Consider the following 25,983-nt stretch of genomic DNA (forward strand, 5'->3'; position numbering starts at 1 on the left):
CTTTTGATGCATGTTCCAAACTAGTAAAACTGCCCCAATCTCCTTTTCATTCATATGTGTACCTAAAACTTGTAATCCTCTCCCTAATATTTTTTAAATTTTTTTTTTTATTTATTTATTACAGGAAAAAGTACATATAAGAAATAAGGTTTACAATTTATAATGACAATATTTAATACTACTCTTCCAGAGAAGCATTAGCTTGTGGTTGGAAGAGGAGTGTACATTATATTATTGTAGATATACATATAGAATCAAGAGAAGTAGGAAAAAAATATTGTAAGTAAAATGTACTACTAGAAGCTATAATACATAAATAAAAACATGATGTTATTAGTTTCTGGGATAAAGACCATTATTATTATTATTTTTTTTATTAATATGTATACTATATTTGGAGAAGAAGTTGCTTCTTAAGTAGAATATTTACTATTCATTTTTTTGATAATTTATCTTACAAATATTTTTTCAAAATGCTCAAAGCTTGGCTTTTGTCGTTTATGATTCTTATTTCCTCTGGGAGTTGATTGAAAAGGGTTCTTCCTTGGTATATATAGTAATTTTGTGCAAAGGATGTGTTTAATTTTGGATATGGAAAAATGTATTTAAGTCGAGTGCGGTTTTCAGTTAGAAATTGGTACTTTTCTTTTATGCTTTGAATTAACGAATTTTTAATGTACAGATCTTAAAGGAGGTACTTAAAATTCTTCGAATAAGTATTGGGTACTCCAAAGGTTTTTGTAATATGATTTTAATAATTTAAATTGGATAAACATATTTGGAGACCATGAAAAATAAATAAATAAAAAATATTGAAGGGTAATTTGAGGATTATTTTTATTATTATTTGTTGTGTTTTAATGAGCTGCTACATGTTAGTATCTGAAGCAGCTAATTATTTGCAGTTGACGAGAACATCACCGAACAGGAATTCAACTATAAAAATTACAACCGATCGATTACGAGAACTCTTACAAAAAGCCACATGGTTCCACAAATGCCACCGAATGAATCGTCCTCTCCGGAGGGATGAAGAAATGTATGATGGGCGGTTGGGTGGTGCTTGGTGGGTTTGCTAGTTGCTACGTGACGCCCAGTGGCTTGAATAACTACCCTCTCACCCCATTGAACTCTAATCATGGCTTAGATATCAAATTGCCTGAAGCCAGAATTAGAGGTTCAATAAACATTCGATAACGTCTATACACATACGATATTAGATTTAAAAAAAAAGAATAACAAGACATTGCTGCCGACAATTTTATTGAATGTAAAATTAAAAAATCTCGAAACCTCTAATTTATTCTATAAAAATACTTTCATTTGTCTGAAAAGCATTTAAAAGCACACGATGAAGACATCAGTATCATTTTGATGGATAAAGTTACGGTATCTCAGTAAAAGTGGAGAAGCTTCGAGCTTAAAACACTCAAAGCCCGACACAGCCTGTCTCTGATATATATAAGTAAGAACAGTAGTAACTGCGCTGAATAATTCTACTTAGGTGTTCTTTGGAAAGTACTGAAGTCTCAAGTGCTCGGATGCTTTTACCAAGAAAGGCTTTTCCTGAAGAGATCCTAATCTCTGGACTAGATACCTACTAACAAAAAAACACACAGTACTTTATATCTGGTCAAAGCTTAAACTTAAACTTCCTTATTAAAAAAAAAATCATAAAACAAAATTATTGTAGATATCACTTTTTCTTTTTCCTTTACATAGAGGTACATTTAAAGTTTTTTTAAATTACTTCTTGAAAATAATATCCTGATGGTGGCCTCCGTTCTGTCGTGTCATACATTTGGAGAGTTGAAATCAGTAGAATCTTTGTACAGCATGTCTGTGTCTATGTTGGCAATAGCAGCACGAATATTGTTTTTCAGCTCACTCAGAATCTTTGGACGATTGTTATACACCAAATATACATTGTTAAAATACTGGTTTTACAATGTAATGAGAAAACTTTAAACATTATGTAATTGTTTAGACTGTTTTTACAGTTTAATGAGATTAGACACTATGTAAGTGGTTGAAGACTGGTTTTACAGTGTAATGAGATTAAATATTATGTAACTGTTCGAAAACTGGTTTTACAATGTAATGAGAAAACTTTAAATTTTATGTAACTGTTCAAAGACTAATCTTTGGTACCCATCCGAAGCCTGCTGCTCTCAGTAAAGCTATAAGTGAAATCATTATTTAGATAAATCTTTACTGCGAATCTGTATAGGTTATCAATACCAAAAATATACTATGGATACATTGAAGCTTGTTCTATCGCTTGGCTTGATCAGAATTAAAATAAAATTATTAATTACGTCATGAAAAATATAAGCGTAAACTACTAAATAGATTTCTTTTTCATGAGTTTACTGTAAACTCGTATAAAGAACCACTTTTAGTCCTTTTAGGACTATTTGGTCCTTTAAAAATTAATATGATTTAAGATATCCTCATGAAAAATAATCGCAGGGAGCTAGATCGCCCCTCAAAGAGATGAGACGTAAGGCGGAAGTTTTCGCGCAAGAGAGTCATCGTTCGTGCTGTGTGAGCCATGGCGCCATATCTACTGAGCGTAGCGAAGTCCTGTTTTAACCGAACCGTTTTGAATTTCGTCTGTCCATACATTTGTTTGTACTACATCCCGCTTCACAACTTACCCTGATTGGAGAGGCCATAGTCTCACTGGTTCCAGACGGTTGGAAGCAGTTGGGAGTCTTGTGAGATACTCAGAATAAAAAGGTTGATCGCTAAAAAAACCTAAATAGGGAATTCTCTTCACACCAAAAAATCACTTATTATTAATTATTCATATGTAGAAACACTTCAGACACAAGAATACATAGTTTTTATAATTTTCAAAAATCATTTATTAAAGTTGTAATGACTTTAAAAAACAGGCGCGAACGAAATATTTCAATGCAGCTAAGAACGCCCGGTGATTGATCAAGCGTTCAAGGGCGAACGATGACGTCGCGGTTGACCGGCCTGAGTAGATCCTGCAAACCGATGGCGGCGGCGGCGGCAAAGGTGTGACGTAGCACTTGTGACGTAGCGGTCAAGATGGCGCATGACCGTTTTCAGAGCCGAAATAGCACGCAATTTTTAAAACAACTACAAAAAATTGAAAATGCATTAAAAAAAAAGAAAAAAAAGAGGCACATAATAAAATAATTATCTTTATTGAAATAAATTATTTACAAAATGCACGAGAATTCCCTATTGGAGTCGATAAGAATGTACCGGTTATGACCGGAGACCCCAAATTTAACTCGACAAGTTGAAGATAAACAACCGACACGTGTCGCCACTGGTAACCACTGTTTCTCCACCAAAATAATTTCCTAATGGCATATAATAACTTCATCATTATCGGGGAACCGCAAGATGCTTTTGAAAAGAAGTTGCTACGGGAATAATTAAAAAATTATATGCAGTAATGTGATGATGTCTTATCAGACTCTGCTACGCCACCACAACACACCAAATATACCTTCTACATTAACGAGATATCTATTAACTAAGATCATCTATAACATATTCCCAACTAATGGGTCGCGACCACAAATAGGGTCGCGAAGGTTTTCTGTGGGGTGACCGCCAGAAACATTAAAACAATTAAATTAAGATGAGTCAACACACTAAAATAAAGCCAGAATCTTAACAACGCAAGCACATGCACGTGCAAAAAAGTTCGGCCCTGGTGCAATGGACAGACCCGTGGTTAAATTTGCTTTATCAAATGGCTAAAATAAAATGGAATCTTAACGACATAAGTGATGAAGAAGTGTAAAAACAATATTCGCTGCGCGCCCGGTGTAATGGACGGACCTACGGTCGACTTAGGCTTAGCAGGCCTAGAAAAACGATCTTTCCGTGGTGTTTACTTGAATTATTTCTGGTGAACGTATTACTAAAATCAAAAATGTTTCTAAAGGGATATCTCGGGAAGGCACTAATTCATCGCCTAGAAAAATAAAATCTGATTCCTACCGCTAATTTTATAGTTGAAAAACGTTTTATAAAAATTAAACCGTTTTACATAAAATATTTTGATGGTAAGGTCCTGTTTTTATTAATATTAAATATAAATAACTTACATCAGTAGGGATCCCTCTAAAAACATTTGAAATTCTAGTAATACGTTCATCAGAAATAATTAAAATGTGAGCGTCGAGCAAACCCTCGTTATTAGAGTCGTATGTTGCCTTAAACATGATGTTGTACATATTATGTCCTACATCGGTCCCATAATGACCAAATGGTTGATTAGCTTGAGTAGAGAGGAGTCTGAAACACTGTTAAATATCATCACTTAAAACTATACATATTATGACACACCTAGTAAAAACTTAGGAGTTAGTTATAATAAAAACAGTATTTCGAATTTTCACGATCATTTGGTTCCTTACAACAGGGCAATCTGCCTAGCAAGGAACTAATATCGACCTGACAAGACATAATATCACTTGCACACATTTAATTAAAATAAAATGAAAATTATTATGCACGATATTAAAAAAAACATTACTTTGGATTGAAAATATAAAAAGATTAATATACAACTACTTTTGTACATAGCCTCGCGTTCATCAGGGTTGGACAACACTGTAATCATATATTTCATCAAAACCATGTTCAGAAATCATATTATTACTGTTTTTTTTTTTAAATTTAATTGCTGTATATTTATTTTTTTACATTTTTACAAGAATACGTATATTTATATATATGTATAATAGATTTTGATTATATTCGTAGTCCTCTTCACTGGAGATCCTGTGTTGAGGGGACTAGGTTTTGGAAGTTTTCAGCGACTTCGATGATTCGACTTCATGTTTTGGGTAAGGATTTCCATAAACTTCTACGACGATGTTTTAAGTATCCTATTAAGTTCTTTATCCGGCAGTTCCTTAAGCCAAGATTTAATGTCGTTGATAATAATAATAATAATAATTTAATATCATTATTAATCCTTATTTAATATCCTTATTGCTGTACGAGTATGTTTTTGTGCAATCTGTCATTGCTTTATTTAGGTGTAGCTAATTTGTAGCTAGGTACCTACCATTATCTTCGTTCGTCTTTACTGTTTTTCAATTCGTTTTATATGCTTTTTTATTATTGGATAAGTCTGACTTAATATCAATCAATATCAATATCAGCAATATCACAAATTTAGCATGCTGCTTTTGGAGTTTTACAACCATTCACTTCTACATATGTATGCGAGAGTGGATTTTCAACGCTTTAACAAGCGAAGCTTAATGCTAAATCACTATTTTGATTAATCTTTATAATGAATTGGTGTACATTACGAATACCAAAAAATATGTTTTAGATAAATTGAAGGTTTTCCTATCGTTTCGCTTGAGTAGAATACAAATAAAAAATAAATTACTCAATGAAAAATATTAATTTAAACTACTAAAAAAACATTTTTTCGATAGAAATGTATGAACGCGTAAAAGAAACAACTTCAAAAAATGCAGTATAATAGCTAAGATTATCTGTGACAGTTTCACTTGATTAAATTTATTGGTTTAAAAATAAATAAAAAACCGTTTTGTGCTTTAAATCGAATGTTTCTAGACTCCGTTTGTCAAGCGATTTAAATGCCTATTACCTACAATATAAGGTATACCGAGAATATACACATTTTGGCTTGTAGCTTCCTCTTAATTTGAAATATTAAAAAAAATTTAAAATGACAAACATCCAAAAAATATCTATCTAATAAAAATTAAAATCTAATTATATTGAAAAAACCACTTTAGATGTTTTTCTTTACCTAAAATTTTGCGTACGTTATATTTTCAGATTCAGAAAATTTTCAGAAATTTCCAGCACTCCCCCCTCCGCTGGGGTCGCGGTCACTGGACTATCGTAAAATGGGGTCGCAACCCGATAGAAGTTGGGAAGCCCTGCTCTAGTAGAAGTTCCAGTGGTTCGCAGTTACGTTATTCTACCCCATAACGTACCATCTCGTATATACACCGTAGTAGGGGTTTCATGTTCTATGCCATGATAGATCGGTCGGGTAACGTCTTATATCAACCCCGCTTGATGCCAGCACTGCTATTTATATCATATTACGAAATTCATTTACTTTGATAAATGAGGCAAATAATAACCAGAAGCTTTCATATTTCCTGTTGTTGTGCCAAATCTTGCACAAATTTAAGTCACACAACAACAAGTATAGAGATCTTGAGTGTCGGGAAAAGTTATACCCTACGATCGCAACTAACGGCGCGTTCCCAGTCATATATTTTATGATCATAGAATCTATGAAATAGATCAGTGAGAACAGACTTTCTATACCATCGAACGCCCGATACAAATAGTCCAAATATTGAATCCAATATTGAATCAACTTCAACAGTCTATCAACTTCAATTAGTCCTATCCTTATATTTAAAAATGAATGTTTCTTTGCTTATCCCATACACCCAAAAATACTAGACCGATTTCTTTGAAATTTTCAAAGTTTTTTCTTATTAGTGTCAGGAGTGTTAAGAGAGTGGTTTGAATTATAAAAGAAGTCGGAGATGCTCGAGGAAAATGAATTATCTTTGTACTTGAATGATATACGGAGTAGAATAAAAGTCTATATAATGTTTTTTTATTTATCAGTAACAATACGGTATACAGTAGTGAACGGTAGAAAAAGTCAAGGACGCTTGAGGCGTCAGGCGTCGTTAGTAACAATTTGGTATACAGTAGTTAATGGTGGAAGCCTGGCAAGCCCGAGGGAGCCGTTGCACGATCAAGTGAAACCAAAACTTATGAAAAAAAATTTCAGAATAATATTATTTACACCTGAAAAACAGTGACAGTTTTTAGGTTCGCTAGAATTCACAACCTCAAAACTTTAAGCAATACCTGGTACACGTCAGCTGGTTCTATATAAAACTATAAGCAATACCGGGTACACGTCAGCTGGTTCTATATAAAACTATAAGCAATACCGGGTACACGTCAGCTGGTTCTATATAAAACTATAAGCAATACCGGGTACACGTCAGCTGGTTCTATATAAAACTTTAAGCAATACCGGGTACAGGTCAGCTGGTTCTATATAAAACTTTAAGCAATACCGGGTACAGGTCAGCTGGTTCTATATAAAACTTTAAGCAATACCGGGTACAGGTCAGCTGGTTCTATATAAAACTTTAAGCAATACCGGGTACAGGTCAGCTGGTTCTATATAAAACTTTAAGCAATACCGGGTACAGGTCAGCTGGTTCTATATAAAACTAAACAATACTGAGTACACGTCAGCCCGTTCAATATAAAACTTTAAGCAATACCGGGTACACGTCAGCTGGTTCTATATAACACTTTGAGTAATACCGGGTACACGTCAGCTGGTTCAATATAAAACTTTAAGCAATACCGAGTGCACGTCAGCTGGTTCTATATAACACTTTAAGTAATACCGGGTACACGTCAGCTGGTTCAATATAAAACTTTAAGCAATACCGAGTGCACGTCAGCTGGTTCAATATAAAACTTTAAGCAATACCGGGTACACGTCAGCTGGTTCTATATAAAACTAAACAATACTGAGTACACGTCAGCCCGTTCAATATAAAACTTTAAGCAATACCGGGTACACGTCAGCCCGTTCTCAATATAAAACTTTAAGCAATACCGGGTACACGTCAGCTGGTTCTATATAAAACTTTATGAAATACCGGGTACAAGTCAGCTGGCACTCGGAATGAGGCAATGCAAAGTACCCACAAACGGACCAGACCCTAGAGGAACCAGGCAACTACTCACTATGGACCAGAATTCATTGAGGGAACTTGTAGGACTACTAACGGGGCACAGCCATCTCAGGAGGCAAATGCAGTTGTTGAGGGTGGAAAACACCAACAGATGGAGGAATTGTGAAGAGGATGAAGACACTCCAATTCACCTTTGGTGCCAATGTCCTGCTCTGTTGGGAACAAGGCTCAGATACCTAGGAAGACACACTGTAGAACCAGAAGACATAGCCACATATCCGATGACAACCCTGGTGAACTTTATAAAAGAGACCGGTTTGCTGTTAAAGGAATGAGGTAAAATGGAAGATAGCAAAATGGGCCCATGGCCTAAGTGCTCACGGGAACTACACGTAAATCGTCTTCGCTTATTATAACAAGAGTTTTAGATCTAGACAGTCTGAATAGACACCGTTAACTTTGCAGTAGGTGGTGTAGCTTCTATAGATTTTGTGAATTTTGGTTAGTTCTTTCCTCATTTGGCCAACTGCAAAAATAACCGTGTCAAGTTCTAAGTGTGGGATGTGGTTCCTACCTGGTGGCCCTGGAGACGTTGACGGTGACTCCATCCTTGAGCCAGCTGAAGGTCATGTGCGGAGCCCCGCGAGCTTCGCAACTTATGATGAATTCTGCGCCCTCCCAAACCACCGGCCGCTGGTTGACGGCCACTGCCTAGAAAAAAAATAACAAGTTTAAAAATAGAATCAAATTTGTATTTCTGTACTAAAGTTTATTTTAAAATATTATGCAGGTATATCTTTTCTTTAATTGATGGATATCATGTTTTTTGTAATACTCTACATTATTTAAAAATTTTAATTTAAAAAAAAAATCATTTAGGTTTTTGAATAACTTATGTTGTCACATTTTAAATAAATAAATGTGCATTCCATTTGCGAAGAAGGTATTAAAAAAAAATAACTGCGAGTTGTTTATGAGACATGGAGCAATAACTCTCTCATGATGACTATGCAATTATAATTGAAAGTTTATGTCTCGTCGGTTATGTAATAAATAAAGTTAAAATGTAATAATAATTTTATATAATACTAACTGTACCCCGCCACATGTTGCTGTGGCCCAGTCTGTCTGTGCAGATAGAGAAACAATAGCACTTGTTGCTTTTACTTCCAACAGATGGCGCTGTTTTTTTTACATAAAAGCACGCGTTTTACCTGTCACAGGTGTTTTCTATAGGTCTAATCAAATTTCGACTTTGTGGCAAAATTTGAAAGCCATTGGTAAAGAACTTTCGGAGATTTAAGATTTTGAACAAAGGAACTTTTACATTTTTATTTACATAGATAATATAGAAGATTTACCACATAAGTAAACTGAAGTTGTGTGTGTGGGAGATTCATTAATATACTATAGTTTTTTTTACATCGACTCCACAAAGGAAAGTAATTTCCCTTAGGGCCTATCTCATCTTTGGGGATGCTGTGTGGAGGGTCTTATTGAGGACATGAAGGAACATAGGTCTTAGAGGAATGAACACAAATCTTAGATTGTTCCATAGTCGAGCACTTAAACTCAAGAACGAGTCCCAAAAAAGACCCGTTCTTATGTGACAAACGACAACCGCGTATGCCGCGGGTGGGGTTAAAGTAATTTCATAGTATGAATTGGCTGCCATATTGTTAGAAACAAAATGGGCTCTGCTTTCACGGAAAGTTTATTTGAAGGTTTGCACGAGACGCTCAGCCAAACGCTTAATTGTTCGAGCATATGGTGCAGGATGACGAGGAAAACAACGACGAAATTCACTCTGCGTTAAAACAATAGACCGGAAATTTGTCAAATAAGCAGTAACAACAAATCCGCATTCTTCACGTGTGTATCGCTCCATTGCTTGTTGTCAACTAAATCTCTGTCTGTCTACAACATAAATGTCAGGCCACAATGGCAAAAATTGTCCCACATTCATATTATAATATTACTTTTGCCCCTTCTTGAATTATGTAATAGTATTCCGTTTAAATTTTCAATAAGATTTTGAGATGAAATTTAAAATGTTTGACGAATTTAAAAAAATGCTCCAAGGTATTTTTAATTGAATTGTCACATTGTTTTTTTTTGGTTTTTACTTGTAGGTGTAGATGGTTTAAATCAGATATCAAGACATAATGTATCATGATGATAGATTTAGCGTCCACTTAGCACTACTGGATTAAAACTTATCATTTCTATAGCAGATTTTTGATTCACCGATGAAACGAACACAACCTCAAAATAATTGAACTTTCATATTATATAAAATCTTAAATTAATAGGTATGCGTCAAAATCTGGTATATTTTATTTTGCTGTTGTATTATGATTTGAATACAGATTAGCATCAACATATGACTTTGATGTAATATTCGACGAAAACTTGAAATTCATTGCAATTAACAATACTTTATACATGCTTGGCTTCCTTTGTAGAACTTTAAATGATTTTAAGTCCCTTGCTTGTAAAATAACGGCTCTACATTTCATTAATTAGAAGTTAAGAGGAGTAGAATTATTCAGCTATTTGGTCTCCTTTGTATAAAGTACACTTTAACAATATAGAACGGGTTTATCACAAACTTCTTGGTTACCTACATAAATTGTAAGCTCAAAATTCCAATTGAAGACATTAATTACGCAAGTTTAACGAACAATATTGCATTTAATTACGCTGTCTGTCTACCCGGGAGAATTATTTTAACCTGGTTGTTACGTATTCACCCTGCCATCGTCGCTACTACTAAATTCAATGTACCGACTATGGACACAAGAAAAAGTGTAAATTTTTCTGCAACACGTACACAACCAACTATCGGACACAATCAATAACCAATTAGATGCATGATCTGGAATCCGGACAAGTTTGGGGGTAAATTCTATTGATTTATTTGACTCATTGTGACCAGCACTTTTCTGAATCCTATACATTATAGTAGCAGGTAAATAGTCATACTGATTTCTGGTACAATAATGTTTGTTTTCTATTTTAATTTAATGTTACACGTTCATGTTTAATTTAATGTTTCACTCTCTTAACACGTTATTCTCAATTAGGGAGGCGTTAATTAAAATAAATGCTTATTTGTCATCCATTTTCGGTTTATATTATTTTATTTCTTTTGATATAACCTCATCGTTGATAATTACTTATGGTAACTTCTAATGATGTTTATCTCTTTTTTTGTATGAAAATGAAAGAATTATATTTGAAATAGAAATTAATAAAAAAAACATATGGTTTAAAAATATTTTTTAATACATTAACTTTATCAGTTTTACATTAATGTATGCCATAAAACCTTTTTAAATTAATTTTCGATAGTTCTTTAGGCAAAATATTACATTATGTTCATACGATCTGTGTAAAAGCCCAGCTGGGCGTAAAATCCAATAAAATAAATTAAACCTGCACTTGTAATCCTTGAAGTGGCTGTAGCTATGTTTTTGAAACTAGATTTGAATAGACATACACTTAACACTATTCTTATCTCAATACCTTACCTCAATTTCTTCCACTCAATTTCTTTCTTTCTCATTTCACAAATTTGGCAGAGATTTTAAACATATTTCAACATTAAAAATATTACATTCTTCTTTAGTTCGAAGTCAAGTTGAATATAATTCTTCTGTCTAATCTCCTTACTTTAAAATCCATTCCGATTCCATAAAAAAAAATTGACATAAAACTCGTTCTACGTATAGAAACTACAAATTACAACCACTCGATGAAAGAATTAAAATGATTAAAACTCTCAGATTGACTTTTATTTTTAAAATTGCTAATAGCGTTATAGACAGCCCTGATTTACTCAGCCTAATTACATTCCAGCACTACTTGATCGAAAATTATTTATAATTGCAACAACAATATCATGTCTGAGTTATTTAGATACTCGCTTGTATCTAGATTGGATGCAGTTGGTAATACTTTGCAGAAATAGTATATGTGTTAAACTGCATGGAATCTAGTTACAAGAAGGTTATAATAACAAACAACAATAATAATTATTATTATGTAGAGGTTGTATATAATTTAAGGCGATGCACTACGTAGTAATGCAAAATCATGTATTTTTGGTTTGAAAATTTGGTCGCCTAGAAATGTTTCAGATGTATTAATTAAATACTGTGAGTAGAATACATCCTGGCCTCTGAATAATCGAGTATTTTTTAGATAAGTCTTTTTATAACCCCAGAAAAAATAATGTATAAGGCCTATGAACACTGCTTTAAAGTTCAAAACCTCCTACTTACGAACCCATTTTCGGTTATGGTTTTATTGTACAATGTGGAAAATGAAGTTATTTATAAAATGATGGAAAAACATTTAAATATTTGTGCCTGAACATCAACAAAATAAAATAAAAGGCAATTTTTGGCCATTATTTTTTCTTGCATAATCAAAACAGGTGGATGGTGTAAAGCGGGAATTTAAGCCTTATCACCATCTACGTAAGGTGTGTTATTGATAACGGCTCGATTCAAAATATTACACGACGTAGTGGATCGCCACGAACAAGATGACAGATCCAATCGACTTAGATAATGCACCTCTACATTCCATAGATATTCTTGAATACAGACGCGTAGCGTTATTCATTATCGATACTCTGTTTTTTAAATCATGGCAATCCGTATACTAGTGATGGAAATAAATCGATTTTTGTAAAATCTCGCGCGTTTACGTGAAAAGACGTTCTAATGTCTTGACCGCTATTATCATATTTACGTCTTTTGACGTTCTAATGTTCTGAGTGGAAGTAGCAAATATAACTTCATGATTACTGTTCCACTAAATTGTTATGTATATCAAATATTTGATATAATAAAAATATAATATAAAATAAAAAAATTAAAGATTCATTTCAAACGTACATATTTTGAATGTATCAACCGTTGATCAAATCAAAGTGGAAATTGAAAGCTCTCGAGTTTTTAATGACGGAAAAACCACTCTTATAAAGTCGCTGGTACGATTCCCCTGTGTACATTTCACTCGAGTCAGATTCCACACAAAAACAAGATGCCAAAAAAATCATCGCCTCAAAATTTACTTTTGTGAATGAGGCATTAGTTCTCCAAGTAGCCTACAATGCACAAATAACTGAAGTGCTCGATAACTCGGTAGGTTGGACGTTCGACTTGCAGTTGGACGAACCGAGATCGATTCTTAAAGCTACTAACGATTTATGAGTGTTTTGTGCGGTGCATTTTTTCATAACTATCCCATATGGAATCTATATCGGGACCCATATGAAAAATCTTGGATTTTCACGATTATAATTTTCATGCCGGTTGCCATTAGAGAAGAAATTATATTTTGGGATGGTACTAAATCGTCAAAAACGGTAACACCTTGAAAATAATCATAGATTACTTGGAAGAATCCGTCATTTGTCTTTGCTGTTGCCGTCAACAAATCATTAAAAATACACGCGAAATTCACAAAACCCAACAGACGCAATCGTTCACAATCAGTAATAAACGCACATTACAGTATTTTTTAAATCGAAATAAACATAAACCGCCATCGTGGTAGAGACCTCTGGCTCGACTAGCAAGCCAGGGGTCGCAGGTTCAAATCCCGGTGTGTACAGGTAAAATTTATTGGATTAATTTGTGTTATTTCACAATTTACTCATTTAAAATAATATACAGTATTTGCGGCACTTTCCAGAGTGGACGATACTCTCAGTATCCACCTGCTATAAGACTACCATTAGGAATCGAAAAGTTGTTTGAAATGGCTTTGGCCGTGTTTTGTGACCAGACCTGAATAGCCAGGTACTTCCCCACCGACCTCTTTCCCATCTTATTCCTCTCCTCATTACCTTCAGCCTCATAACATACCCCGATTGGGAATGCCATAGTCTCACTGGCTCCAGACGGTTGGGAGCAGTTGGGACTTTTGTGGGGATTATAAAAAAAATTACTCACTTAAAATAATACATAGTATATTTGCGTTCCATAGTGAAAGATCTTTCCGTATCACCCCGATTGAAACTTTGCTTGAAATGGCTTTGGCTGTGTTTGGTATCTAAGTAGTCAGATACATCTCCACCGTCCTTTTCCCTATCTCCTTTCACCCCTAATTTTTGCCTCACAGCATACACCTATTGGAAATGCCATAGTCTCGCTGGCTCCGGACGGTTGGGAGCAATTGGGACTTTTGTGCGGTTTCACATAATTTTTTTTTATATATTTTAAAAATAAAACGAACGTAAAGTACATCTCCACATAATATAATAACGTAAAATGATGACAGACGAGATATGTCAAATAATGTCCCCCCATCAACTATACGAAAATTGTTTCCAAAATAGAACACGTCCTTTTTTTAAATCTCGAATCTATACGAAAAGATAACTGGACAAAAAAACGCATCGTGTAAAACGCAGCCTTTTTCAGAACGAGTTAATATCTATTAAAATATGCATTCAAAATATATATATCATACTAATGTAACTGTCAGATGGATGTGGTAATTTCAACATTAATATTAGTTACCCAGTCTGGGGAGAACTGGGAACAATGGGGTGAGCCAGCAATTAGCAATCTCACTTTGCGGAACCCCCAAGGAACTTTTAGCAATAATTCTCTGAAACTGACTCTGACCACACACAATGGTGGATAATGTGAATGCACGTGTGATGCATTGCATTAATTTAGAATAACTTCAATGAAACTAAACTTGTTTTGATTACAAAATTTGAATGTTGAACGATTAGAGCAACCATTCTGTCGTCAGGTTAAAAGGCAAAGAAAAAACTACAGATATATTAATTACATTGATTTTTGAAATTTTAAAGTGAATAAGTTCACAACTGTCTCTGGAGCTAGTCCTGGGTTCAACTCCATGCGACCAAAACTTTTCATGATTTTTCCGTTTCAAATTTTCGTTTGGGAGTCACTAATATTGTCTTAAATTATCTTATAGTATTATTACGCCAGCGTCTGGACGGTTTGGGCCCTCTGATTGGTCGAATTCAAATCGTATGTTCCTGGTAAATTCCGCATATGTTCATCTAAGGTTCCTTGAAAATGTCAATCCCTCCTTTACCGGCCGCTGGAGTAGTTTCCATATTGGCCGATAGAGCACACCTCTGGCGGCATAATAGCGAATAATTTATCCATAACAAATACCTACAATTTCATCTATTCAAACTACCAAACTAGCGTTTTAATACGCATTTAAAAAGAAAACAAACATTTGATTCAAGTTAATGACTATAAACAACAACTCTTTGCATTTACGATTTTTTACAAGATTGATATTTAATATTATTTACGTAAATAATAATTTCACACCATTTTGACAAAACACCGATATGTATACGATAGTTCGCGCATAATACGTTTTTTTGTAGGAAGTGTAGGCACTGCCAAACTAATAAAAAAACATGAAACACAATCGGAAGCTAGAAAATTGTAAAATTAGCCAAAAAAACTTTAAATCTGACACTTATATGTATAATAAAATTATAGGTTAAGTTAGGTTGGGTTATTATAGGTTAACTGTTGTTAGTATCACTAAAACTGGGCGAAGCTTGACTGAGTGCCGCCCGCAGGGCCTAGCAGTTAAATATTACTAGTATTCCTCATTGTCAAAGGGTGGCACTAAATGTAAAATTTAATGGATATTAAGGATTAATAAATTTCTGATTTCTTATAATATTTTTTTGGGGCGAGTTTATTACGTCTATTCAAAATTATTGATAATTTTTAGTGTTTTAACACATAAGCACCGGCAAAATAATACTTTTCTCCGTGTCTGCAAGACTAACTTGCCAATGGCGATGGTCAGACCCCTTATCTTGTTGGTGAAGCCTTTAGCACCCTTATTAGCGATACTACTGTGATCGTCGGACGAAATTAGAGATAGGGTCTCTAGAGCAGTGTTCCGCAAACTTTTTGTGTTCAAGGTACACCTATCAAATCAAGAAATTTTAGAGGTACACCAAAGAAAAAAGCAATGTTTATTTATATTTATTTATTACTAAAATCAATATACCTAATATGAAAAGATATTTAGTGAGAAATGTGAGCCTGTTTAACTGAGCACAGGAGATCAAAATTTGGAGCAATCGTTGATAAGGCTGCTCTTATCTCTTCATTGATCGTCCTCAGACGTTCTCTTTTTTTCTATTTAATTTATTTATTTATTTTATTTTAAATGCACATTTACAGTTATACATAACCAATAATAAACATACATTTTATTTTAATTTATTAAGTAATAATAGCGTTTTTGAACTGGTGAATATTAAGTTGGAAAATATCTATATCAGGGGACAGGTAATTTAGTAACATAATCATTTTTCCGAGCGGCATTACTAATGGTAAGTTGGTTCTGCATTTTGGAACGACAAAGGTTCTGTGCCTGCGCGCTCTTGTATAATTGTCGGGGACATAAAACTCAAATTTTTCTATAATATCGGGAATACAGACGTTACCATTTAGAAGTTTATATGCTGTTATCAGCAAAGCAGTTTTCCTTCTATCGGTGAGGCTATTAATACCCAGCATGCCGGACAAAAAGGCTGATGGATATAACCAGGGATAATATCCGAAGTCTCTAAGATATAAATATCTCAGAAACTTCTTTTGTACTTTCTCTATCATTTGAGAGTAAGTTAAATCCATTGGTCCCCATATTACAGAACCACTTTCCAAAATGCTACGTACTAAACTATAGTATAGCACACGAATCGCGGCCGAGCTGCAAAAATGTCTGGAGTTGCTTAGCACAAATCCTAGCATTCTTAAAGCTTTGTTGCATATCGTTTCTATGTGGACGTGAAATGTTAAGTGCGTATCAAATGCGATTCCCAAATCTCTTGAAATAACAATGTGCTGAAGAGATGAATAAGACATTTTGTAGTTATAGTAAATCGTTTTGTTTGCCTTGGTGTAGCACATAATGGAGCATTTCTTAATATTAAACCCTAATTTATTGGTATGACTCCATTCGACGATAGAATTTATATCACTTTGTAGCTGCAAGCAATTTTCCAAAGATTTTATTAAAAGGAATAGTTTCATGTCATCCGCGAATAAGAGAAACTTGGAAAATTTTATGCAATGGTAAATGTCATTGATAAATAGCGAGAAAAGTAAGGGTCCAAGATTCGACCCCTGTGGAACTCCAGAGTTTGTGATGAAGTTGGAAGAGTGGAAAATACCATAAGTTACGTATTGTTGTCTATTTGAGAAATAACTTACAAATAGACATAGAAGTTTCGCTGAAAATCCAAATTGGTCGAGTTTATTTAGGAGAATAAGCGGATCTACTGAGTCAAAGGCTTTTGCGAAGTCATTGTATGATACATCTACTTGATTGTTACTATCAAGAGCTTGAGATATGTACTCCGTAAAAACCATTAGATTAGACACAGTAGATCTGCCAGACCTAAAACCGTGTTGCTGGTCAATTATAAAGGGTTCAACTAGGGTATAAATGCATTTATGAATTATTAGTTCAAACAACTTGGCTGGAGAGGATAGGATCGCCACTGGTCTATAATTAGAGACTGAAGCCTTATCACCAGTTTTATGTAACGGTGTAACTTTAGAGATTTTCCACAGGTCTGGGAATATTCCGGAGTTAAGTGAGAGATTATAAATATACGCGAGAGGTGTTAATAAGGGCTCAAAGCATCCCTTTAACACGAATGACGGAATAAGATCCGGTCCAAAAGAAGTTTTGGATTTTAATTTTTTAACAGCAGCGGTGATGTCAGTGTTTGTAATATTTTGAATATCAACATTCTGTGCTTTTGTTGGCGTATTTTTTCCAGGTATAAAAGATTTCAAGTCCGCAGCTTCCTTACTATAAGTTGATTTAAAATAGTCTGCAAATGCTTCTGGAATATCTGCTCCTGAGAAAGACTGATTATTCCAAGTAACATGGTCAACAAACCCGCCATCACTTCTTCTGGACGAGATATACTTCCAGAAAGATTTGGGATCGCATTTGATATTTTTTTCAATAGAATTAATATATTGCACATGTGCTAATCGAATACTGCGTTTTATTTTTGTTCTAAGTAGACAAAACATTTCCCGGTCACTCACCATTCCAGTTTTCTTCCATTTTTTGTAATGTTTGAATTTGAGTTTTATGTCGCTAACAATCTCACTAGAAAACCATTTAGGATATTTTCTACCATTCCTCGGAGTGCGCTTAATTTTGAAACACATATCAAAATATTTATAAATTATGGAATAGAAAAAGTGTGTCGCTAAATTAACATCATTTATGTCCTTCAAAGGTTGCCAGTCATGAGATTGTAAATGGCAATAAAGAGCTTTAAAATCGCCATGTTCGAAGTTCCATCCTCGCCTAACACTATTATCAATATTATTCCACAAGTTTCGTGTTTGACAATTGGTTGTGTTTTTGTTCGGCGAAATCTCTATACACAACGATGGATGATAAGCGTCTTCTTTAACTAGTGAGTATAAGGATTTATATACTTTTAAATCAATGTTGCTGATAACAATGTCCAGCGTGCTTCCCTTAACATTTGTAATAGAGTTGCTTTGTTCCATTTGGAAAAGATTCATAAAATATATGAGATCCATTTCGGTGCCTTTGTTACTAGATTTTAGATTGAAGTCGCCTATTATAATAATCTTTTTATTGATTAAAAAGTTAAAATTCTCAGTAATCTTATCAAAAAAATCGGTATATGTTTTATTTGGCGATGCCGGTGGAATGTACACAACACATATGTAAATAACACCAAAATCATTTAGGCATGTCTTTATCCACATATTCTCGTCTTTACTTTCCAGATAGGTAAGTCTCTGGGTTTGAGTTGCACGGTCACGTCTCGCGGCTAGCAGTACTCCTCCTCCCCTTGAATGTCCCGAGGTTCTGTCCTTTCTGAACACGTCATACCGTTGATCGAAGAGTTGACTATTGTAAATGCTGTCGTTAAGCCATGTCTCTGATAGTAATATAAGATCGTTGTTCTGTATTATTACACTTTGTAGGAAATCATCGGTTTTGGATCTTAATCCCCGTACATTTTGGTAAAAAATTGTGCAAGGGAGAGAATTCACTTTTAGGGGGTTCTCTAGTCATTTCGCGGCGGCATTTTCATTCACTTTGGTCCGGTTTTGATTATCATCAATAGGATTTTGTTTTGGTTTTAAGTACCGATAATGTCTTACCGGTACTCCTCGAGGCCATAAATCTTCCCGTAAAAGTTTTTCGTATAGATCCTCCGTTACACCTATACGGAAAGCTGCGTATTCTTGAGAATGTGCGATGAATTTTTCTATTTCACTTTTTGTTATTTCGTTTTTCTCCAGATGTGCCCGGATCTCTTCTACTGTTGTGTCCTTATGTAATCTAGACACGATAATATTCTTTATTCTTGGATATGATTTTATACTCGAAGACTTATCGGAGTTACCGATAGTTAAATTCTTCACTGTGCGTTGTCTGCGTTTAAATAATATTATTAATAGTAGTGAGAGTTGAAAATCCCAATTCGCAAGAGTAGGTTGTGGCAAATGGATATATATTTTAACAGCATGCTTTGAAAGCAGTGGATACTCATTTTTTATATGCAGCCAAAAATATGCTAGCTCTACTTTGGAAAATTTTAGTTTTAATGTCCAATCAGTTTTTAACTCTATGAATTCTTCCTGCTCGTTTATCGGTAAGTGTCCAAGGCAAATGTTATCCGAGAGTGGATTTCATACCCAGTCCGTAGGTTGTAGGTCACACTCAGGAAAATAACAGTTAATTTTTTCTGCTAATAGCTCCAAGTGTTTCACTAGCAAAGCCTGCACTTTGTTTCTGAATTGACAGCCAAATGTCATTTGAAAATAATTCATTACTACCATTGCCAGCGTGGCTGATCAATAATACCAACTTAGCGCGAAGACGTTAAAATATAAGAATTCCTGCCTTGCATTTTTCTATTAAGCTCATTTAAAGCGAATATGCAAGTTTTACTATCCATTCTTCTTTTTTAAACACAGAAGCAAAATCTGAACCCTGGGCCTCTAAAAACGTCTGGGACTCTTTTTTTAGCTCGTAAATCCGAAAAAGCACTTTTCCGCTAGAAAGCCATCATACTTCTGTATGAAACAGAAGTGACTGATATTATCCCTCATCTGCTACCATTTGTTTTCTTATTATTTATTTATTTATTTATTAATTTACGGACAATATGTCCATTAAAACCATAATATTGACACGAATAAAAAAAACATAGATGACAGTGAATGGAGAGTACATGAATGTGAAGGGCAAAGACAATGTAAAATAGAAAATGTTCATATAGAAAATAACTACAAGTCATAGCATCAATAACGATTGAGTTGTGAAAAATCTTCACAATACCTTGAATTTTTTCCACGGCACACTTTTTTTGATTTTTGATTTTATGGATTCTTTCGTAATCCTCTAACTAGCTAGGGCTTATAACAATACCCTTCATGTTTCTAGCTGACTAGTACTGCGGCTCATTTGGCCTTATTACTATTACCATCTGATGGTTGTATTTACTTGACTGATTTTATATTACATTAATGAGTTTTATGAGGAAAAATTCTTAACTGGATAAAAAACCTCATACAAATGACAAGAAAAAGAAAAACAATAAGTTCTGAACTTTTTACGCTGTTTTACCTTTGTGAATTACTGAATGTAAATATTTCATTTTTTCATAATTTGGCTGCGTCCTTTTCACTTCGGTGGTCTGTACATCTACCTGCGGTGAGAAAAAGCATTTGAGGGAAAAAACGTGTGGGATAAAAACATTTTGTTATGTTAAAAAGGATACGTTGCGCTAATAATTATCATCTTCTTCTTCTAATTCTTCACTGGCGCTGTCATCATTCTCATGGAACTTCATGATTAGGTGTTTGGGCATCCTATGTTTGTAGTTAAATGCGAGATCCGCTGGCGAGTTATAATTACCCAGCGCTTTAATTAACGGATTATCCGGGTTTAGAGTGTTGTAGAATCGTGATGTGAGTTGGTATGCGTGCTCCTGTAATGTAGGTATATCTTCTCGTTCGTGTATTCTTTTTAGGTTTGTGTATCGTGGTGTGTTGTAGGCAATTTTTATGCATTTGTTTTGAGTAACTTGAAGTTTGTTGAATGTAGTGTGTGCAATGTTACTCCAAACCGGTAAAGCGTATGTTAGCGCAGGGCGTATTAGGCTGAGGTACAGATGAATTTTCTTCCTTTTAGCTAGCGAGCTCTTTCTGTTGAATATTGGGCTTATCGATCCTATTGCTTTTTGTGTTTTCGCCGTCGCTATGGCGATGTGAGCTTTCCAATTTAGTTTTGAGTCCATTGTGAGTCCCAGGTACTTGACTTCGGATTTCCAATCTAGTTGCTTTCCACCCATGAGAATTTTGGCTTGCGGGATGTTATTTTTGAGTTTTCGCGTGAATGTTATCGCTTCAGTTTTAGTCTCGTTTAGTTTCAGCCGCCATTTTTTGTAGTATTCAGTGAGCGTGTCGAGGCCTCTCTGTACGTATTTCACGGCCATTTCAGGCTTTCTTGAGGTAGCGTAGACTCCCACATCGTCCGCATAAATTGCCTTGTTACATTTCTCATTTAGCGGAGGTATATCGTAGGTATACAGATTGAAAAAGTGCGGTCCGAGTAAACTTCCCTGCGGGACTCCTTTAGGTATATTTCGTCTTGTTGATGTAGCATCGCCCACTTTGACCGTGAAGGTTCGGTTTTCTAGGTACGATTGCGCAATTCTTATGATGTAAGTTGGCGTGTTGGTAATGTACATTTTGTATATGAGGCCTTCTATCCACACCGTGTCAAAGGCTTTTTCGAGGTCCAATAGCGCCATTACGGTGTATCGTTTATTATTGAATCCTCTAATAATTTGTTCTGCGACTCGCGTAAGTTGGTGGGTTGTAGAATGCTTTTTTCGAAAACCGAATTGTTCGTCAGGAAGGGTCTTATTTTGCTCGTGGTGAGGTAGGTACCTGTTTAGGACGATTTGCTCAAGGACTTTGCTCAGTGTTGGTAATAAGCTGATAGGTCGATAATTTGACGGATTCGATCGATCTTTGTTTGGCTTGTGAAACGGTAGGACTGACGCATTTTTCCATGATGTCGGGAAGTGGCCGAGTAGAAGGCAGGCGTTGAATATTTTTACAATATAAATTATTGCTCTCTGCGGTAGGTGTTTTAGCAGGATATTATTTATTTGATCTTCGCCTGGGGCCTTGTTTGGTTTGAGGCACTTTATGATAAGGGCCACTTCTCTCGGGGTGCAAAGTTTTATATCCTCCGTATCGGTCTGCGTTTTTTGGTTCAGTTCTTCTACCGTTTCTGCCACCAGGATGTTTGTTTCCGGGTCTTCCATCCCGTCTGTTGTCGAAAATGCTTTTTCGAATCCGTCTGCCAATAAATTTGCTTTTTCCTCATCTGAGAGTGCCAGGACCGGAGAGTTTGGCCACTTCAGGGGCGGGATGCTGTTATCTTGATGTCGCAGGGCCTTGGACATTCGCCATATTGAGTTGTCCTGAGTACTGAGAGATTCGACTTTCTTTGACCACAGAGTATTTTTCAACGTTGCAATTTCTTCCTTTATTTCCCTTCCGAGAGAATTTACTGCTACTTTGAAGCATGCCTCTCGGGTATTGTGGTAAATCCTGCGTAGTCTATTTTTTTCTGTGATCAGGAATTTTATGTGAGGTGTGAGCTCTACTTGGAAGGGTTTAATTTTCTTATTCTTGATGAATTTATCTCGAGCTTCTTGAATACATTTTGTGAGGATTGACACGGCTTTTTCTATGCCCTCCGTAGTTGATAGTGTCTCGGATGTTAGATAAATTTTTTCATTAATAAATTTCTTGAACCCATTCCAATCGGCGTTTTTGTAATCGAGTTGAGTCCTTGTTATTCTCACGTGACTTCCGCCTATCGAAAAGCTCACAGGTAGGTGGTCGGAAGTTAGTTTATCCTGTGTAATCAGGGGAGAAATATTTATAATATTTTTTGCCAGTGCAATGTCGAGAGTTGCAGGATATTTGCTTCTTTTATCGTAACGTGTTGGCCTGTCCGGTGCGAGTAATCTATATTCGTGATTTTCCATGTGATTATATAGGATTTTGCCGTTCTTATTTGCTCTGAAATTATTCCAGTACCTATGTTTGGAGTTTAGATCACCTGCTATGAGTACTCTCGTACCTAGTGCCAGTAGTTTGTTAAGATCGCCTCTCGTGATGTTTTTTTTGTTTGAAGGGCAGTACGCCGAGACAATAGTGTGCATCTGGTTATTTATCTCCATCCTGATTACGGTGGCTTCCATATTCTCTAGTACTGGCGTGGGTATCCTTGTTATCCGGAGACCCTGGCGAGTGAGTATAGCAGTTCCGCCTCCTTTACGAGTCGATGTTGTAGAGGATCTGTCATTTCTGTGTACGTCGAATCCTGGCACTCTGAGTCGGTCATCTTCTTTGAGGTACGTTTCGCAAAGTAGAATAATGTCAGTCTGTAAGCTGCTTGTGAGCTCAGTTAATTCCTCTATCTTGGCTCGGATGCTCCAAGCATTCCACATTAGGATTTTTACCTCTGGGCCCTCTTTATCCATTGATGGTGTCGGTGAGAAGTTCCATGAGAATGATCAGCTTTTCTTCTTTGGATGAGCAAGAAGCCAGTCTTCCACGTACTCTGATGAGGTTGCGGAGTAATGACATTATGTCCTCGTCATCAGAGGAGTTTCCGGTGTTTGGCGCTTGGCGTTGTGTGTGAGGCGCTTGGCGTTGTTCCGGTGTGGGCGGTGGGGCCCTTCGTGGTTCTTGAGGTTCAGGAGCCTGTTGCTGGTGGTTGTTTCGGCCCGCTACGTCGGCCCAGGACCGGCCGTCTACTCGGGCCGAGGGGATCTGTACACGAGGCTCTGCCTCTTTGCGCCTCTGGGCGTTGGTGTACTCCTGTCTGCGTTGGAGAGCAGCTACATATGCCACCCTGTTGGGGCATTCACTGTAGTTAGCGGGATGTGCTCCACCGCAATTGCAGCAGACGGCCGGCTCTTCTCTATTCGTTTTGGGGCACTCCGGTGTGGCGTGAGCTCCTTCACATTTTACGCAGCGGGCTACGTGGGCGCAATTTCTGGACCCATGTCCGAAATTTTGGCACCTGTGGCACTGTGTGCCGTATTGGAGGTGGTTGCTCCGGTATTTACGCATTGAGATCCTGCAATGGCACAGGTAGACCACTGCGGCTCTCAGGTGGCCCATATTTGTTTCCTGGCCAAAGTGGGCCAGGTATAGCGGGTATTCCAATCCCGGGGTGGTCATTCTGACGACTGTCCTTGCAGGGAAGCCTTGGGCCTCCAGGTCTTCCATAATTTCGTCTGAAGTCATATCCGGAAGTCCCCTGATGACGGTCTTCTTGACTTTGTCAGCTTCGGTGGTAAAGGTGTGAAAAGGCCTTTCCTCGCCTCGTAGAGCTGTTGACAGCTGTTTGTGGGCTTCTACGGAGCTCACCACAACGCTAATTTTGCCACCTTTGTTGTAGCGGAAGTTGAAGTTTGCATTTCCTATATGCTTCTGAACTTCGTTGGTAATTTGTCCATGTGTCATGGATCCAATTGTCATGATAATTGGGGGTACTCGAGTACTCTTTCTGAGTGTGCTCGTTGTTGTTTGCTCACGGCTGGTGGACGCCACTGGTCCTGGTGGCGTCGGGCGTCTCTTTTGGGCTGGCGGCGCTGTCTCATGGCTCGGCTCGCTTACCTCGTGTAGCGTTTCGTACTTGTTCGGGTGCACCAGCCGAAATACGGGCTTTGGAGGCGAATGAGGGCGCTTGGAGGCCGTAGCCCTGGTCCATTGAACCTCCATTGGTGACGTTGGTCTTGATGCTTGAGATCCGGCGCTGGTGCCGGACTTCGACGGTGATCCTGAGGCGGCGCTGGTGCCGGGCCTTGACGGTGAACGTGATCCGGCGCTAGTGGCCCTCGACGTTGCAAATGTAAATTCTGGCCTGTTTGTCAGTATATTGATCCTATATCCGGTAGCTCCCTCCGGGAATTCCATCGGTAGGTTCTTAGAGCATTTGTTCCTGCGCTCCTTGATTGTGGCGTCCAAAAAGGCTCTCTTAGCGTGACCGGTCATTTTATCGATATTATGAGTATTTTGCCGTACGTGGGAGGGGTAGGGGGGATTTCTGAAATAAATGCAGTAAGATTATAATTTGGGCCGATCTGAATGTCGGCAGTGACCGATTGCACCTAGCGCCTTACGGCTCCAGTTAGCGTCGGTTTGTCACCATTCAGGTCTTCCTTTAGATTTTGCCTATTTTCTGTGTTAACAGTGTCCCAATCCGCCGTGGAACCGATCTTGTTAATCCGCCAGAGAATCAGGCTAATCGCAAATATTTGTTAATGTTCGCAACAATCGCAAGTCTCAGTTAGATCCTTAAAGCCGACTTGAAAGTCGGCTAGACCGATTGCCTCGGGCGCCTTGCGGCACCAAATAGCGTCGGTTTTTGCCACCTTACAAATCTTCCTTTCAACTTGGTCTATTTTCTGTGCTGACAGTGTCCCAATCCGCCGTAGAACCAAACTTGCCAAACCACCAGAAAATACAAACTAGTCATAAGTTCTCAACCCAATCAATCAACCAATCTCATGGTCAATCAATCTCTCTCCACGGCACACCAATTGATAACTATGGTACACCAGTTTGCCGCGGCACACGCTTTGCGGAACACTGCTCTAGAGGGTAAGAATCTAGTCTCATAAATAGATATTTATGAGAGCACAACATGACCTCATTTAGATCAACGTGATTATTTTTTGGGATATTATGCCGTATTGCGCTTCCTCCTTCTTTAGCCAACGTTTCATACAGCATTAAAGAATCCATCATCATGTAATTGTGGTTAAGTTTGTGTTTATGTATATAGAAGTAACTAGCTGACGTGTTCCAGGCGTTGCTAGGATACTTTTTTCTGCTTTCTTTTGACATAATATGCATGTATTATATATATATAAACCTTTCGGAAGAAATTCTCTAATTCACAGTGAAAACCCTATCAAAATCCGTTGAGTAGTTTAGAAGAACTAAGTGCACAAACAGACAGACGTGGATAGTGACTTTGTTTTATAATATTTAGAGATTAGAGACACCGTGTTGTGCGCGTTAATCCTCTTAGGACCGGTATTTTAATGCAATAATAAGTTGAATTTATGTCGTTTTCGGCGTTTAGTTTTGGT

At 36.6% G+C, this 25,983-nt stretch overlaps 1 protein-coding gene across 2 annotated transcripts in view; it reads right to left on the reverse strand.

Annotated features, from left to right (window-relative positions):
• Positions 1-25,983, reverse strand: part of LOC149416797 (uncharacterized) — a 542,858-nt gene that overhangs the window by 38,930 nt on the left and 477,945 nt on the right. For both annotated transcript variants that reach the window (XM_089640969.1, XM_089640967.1), the window contains one exon: positions 8,311-8,447. In XM_089640969.1, coding sequence (XP_089497095.1) covers positions 8,311-8,447 — 137 coding nt within the window. The remainder of the gene's footprint in view (positions 1-8,310; positions 8,448-25,983) is intronic.

This window comes from Hesperophylax consimilis, chromosome 16, assembly GCF_061612785.1.
Source record: "Hesperophylax consimilis isolate HC1 chromosome 16, BYU_Hcon_1.0, whole genome shotgun sequence".
Lineage (NCBI taxonomy): Eukaryota > Metazoa > Arthropoda > Insecta > Trichoptera > Limnephilidae > Hesperophylax > Hesperophylax consimilis.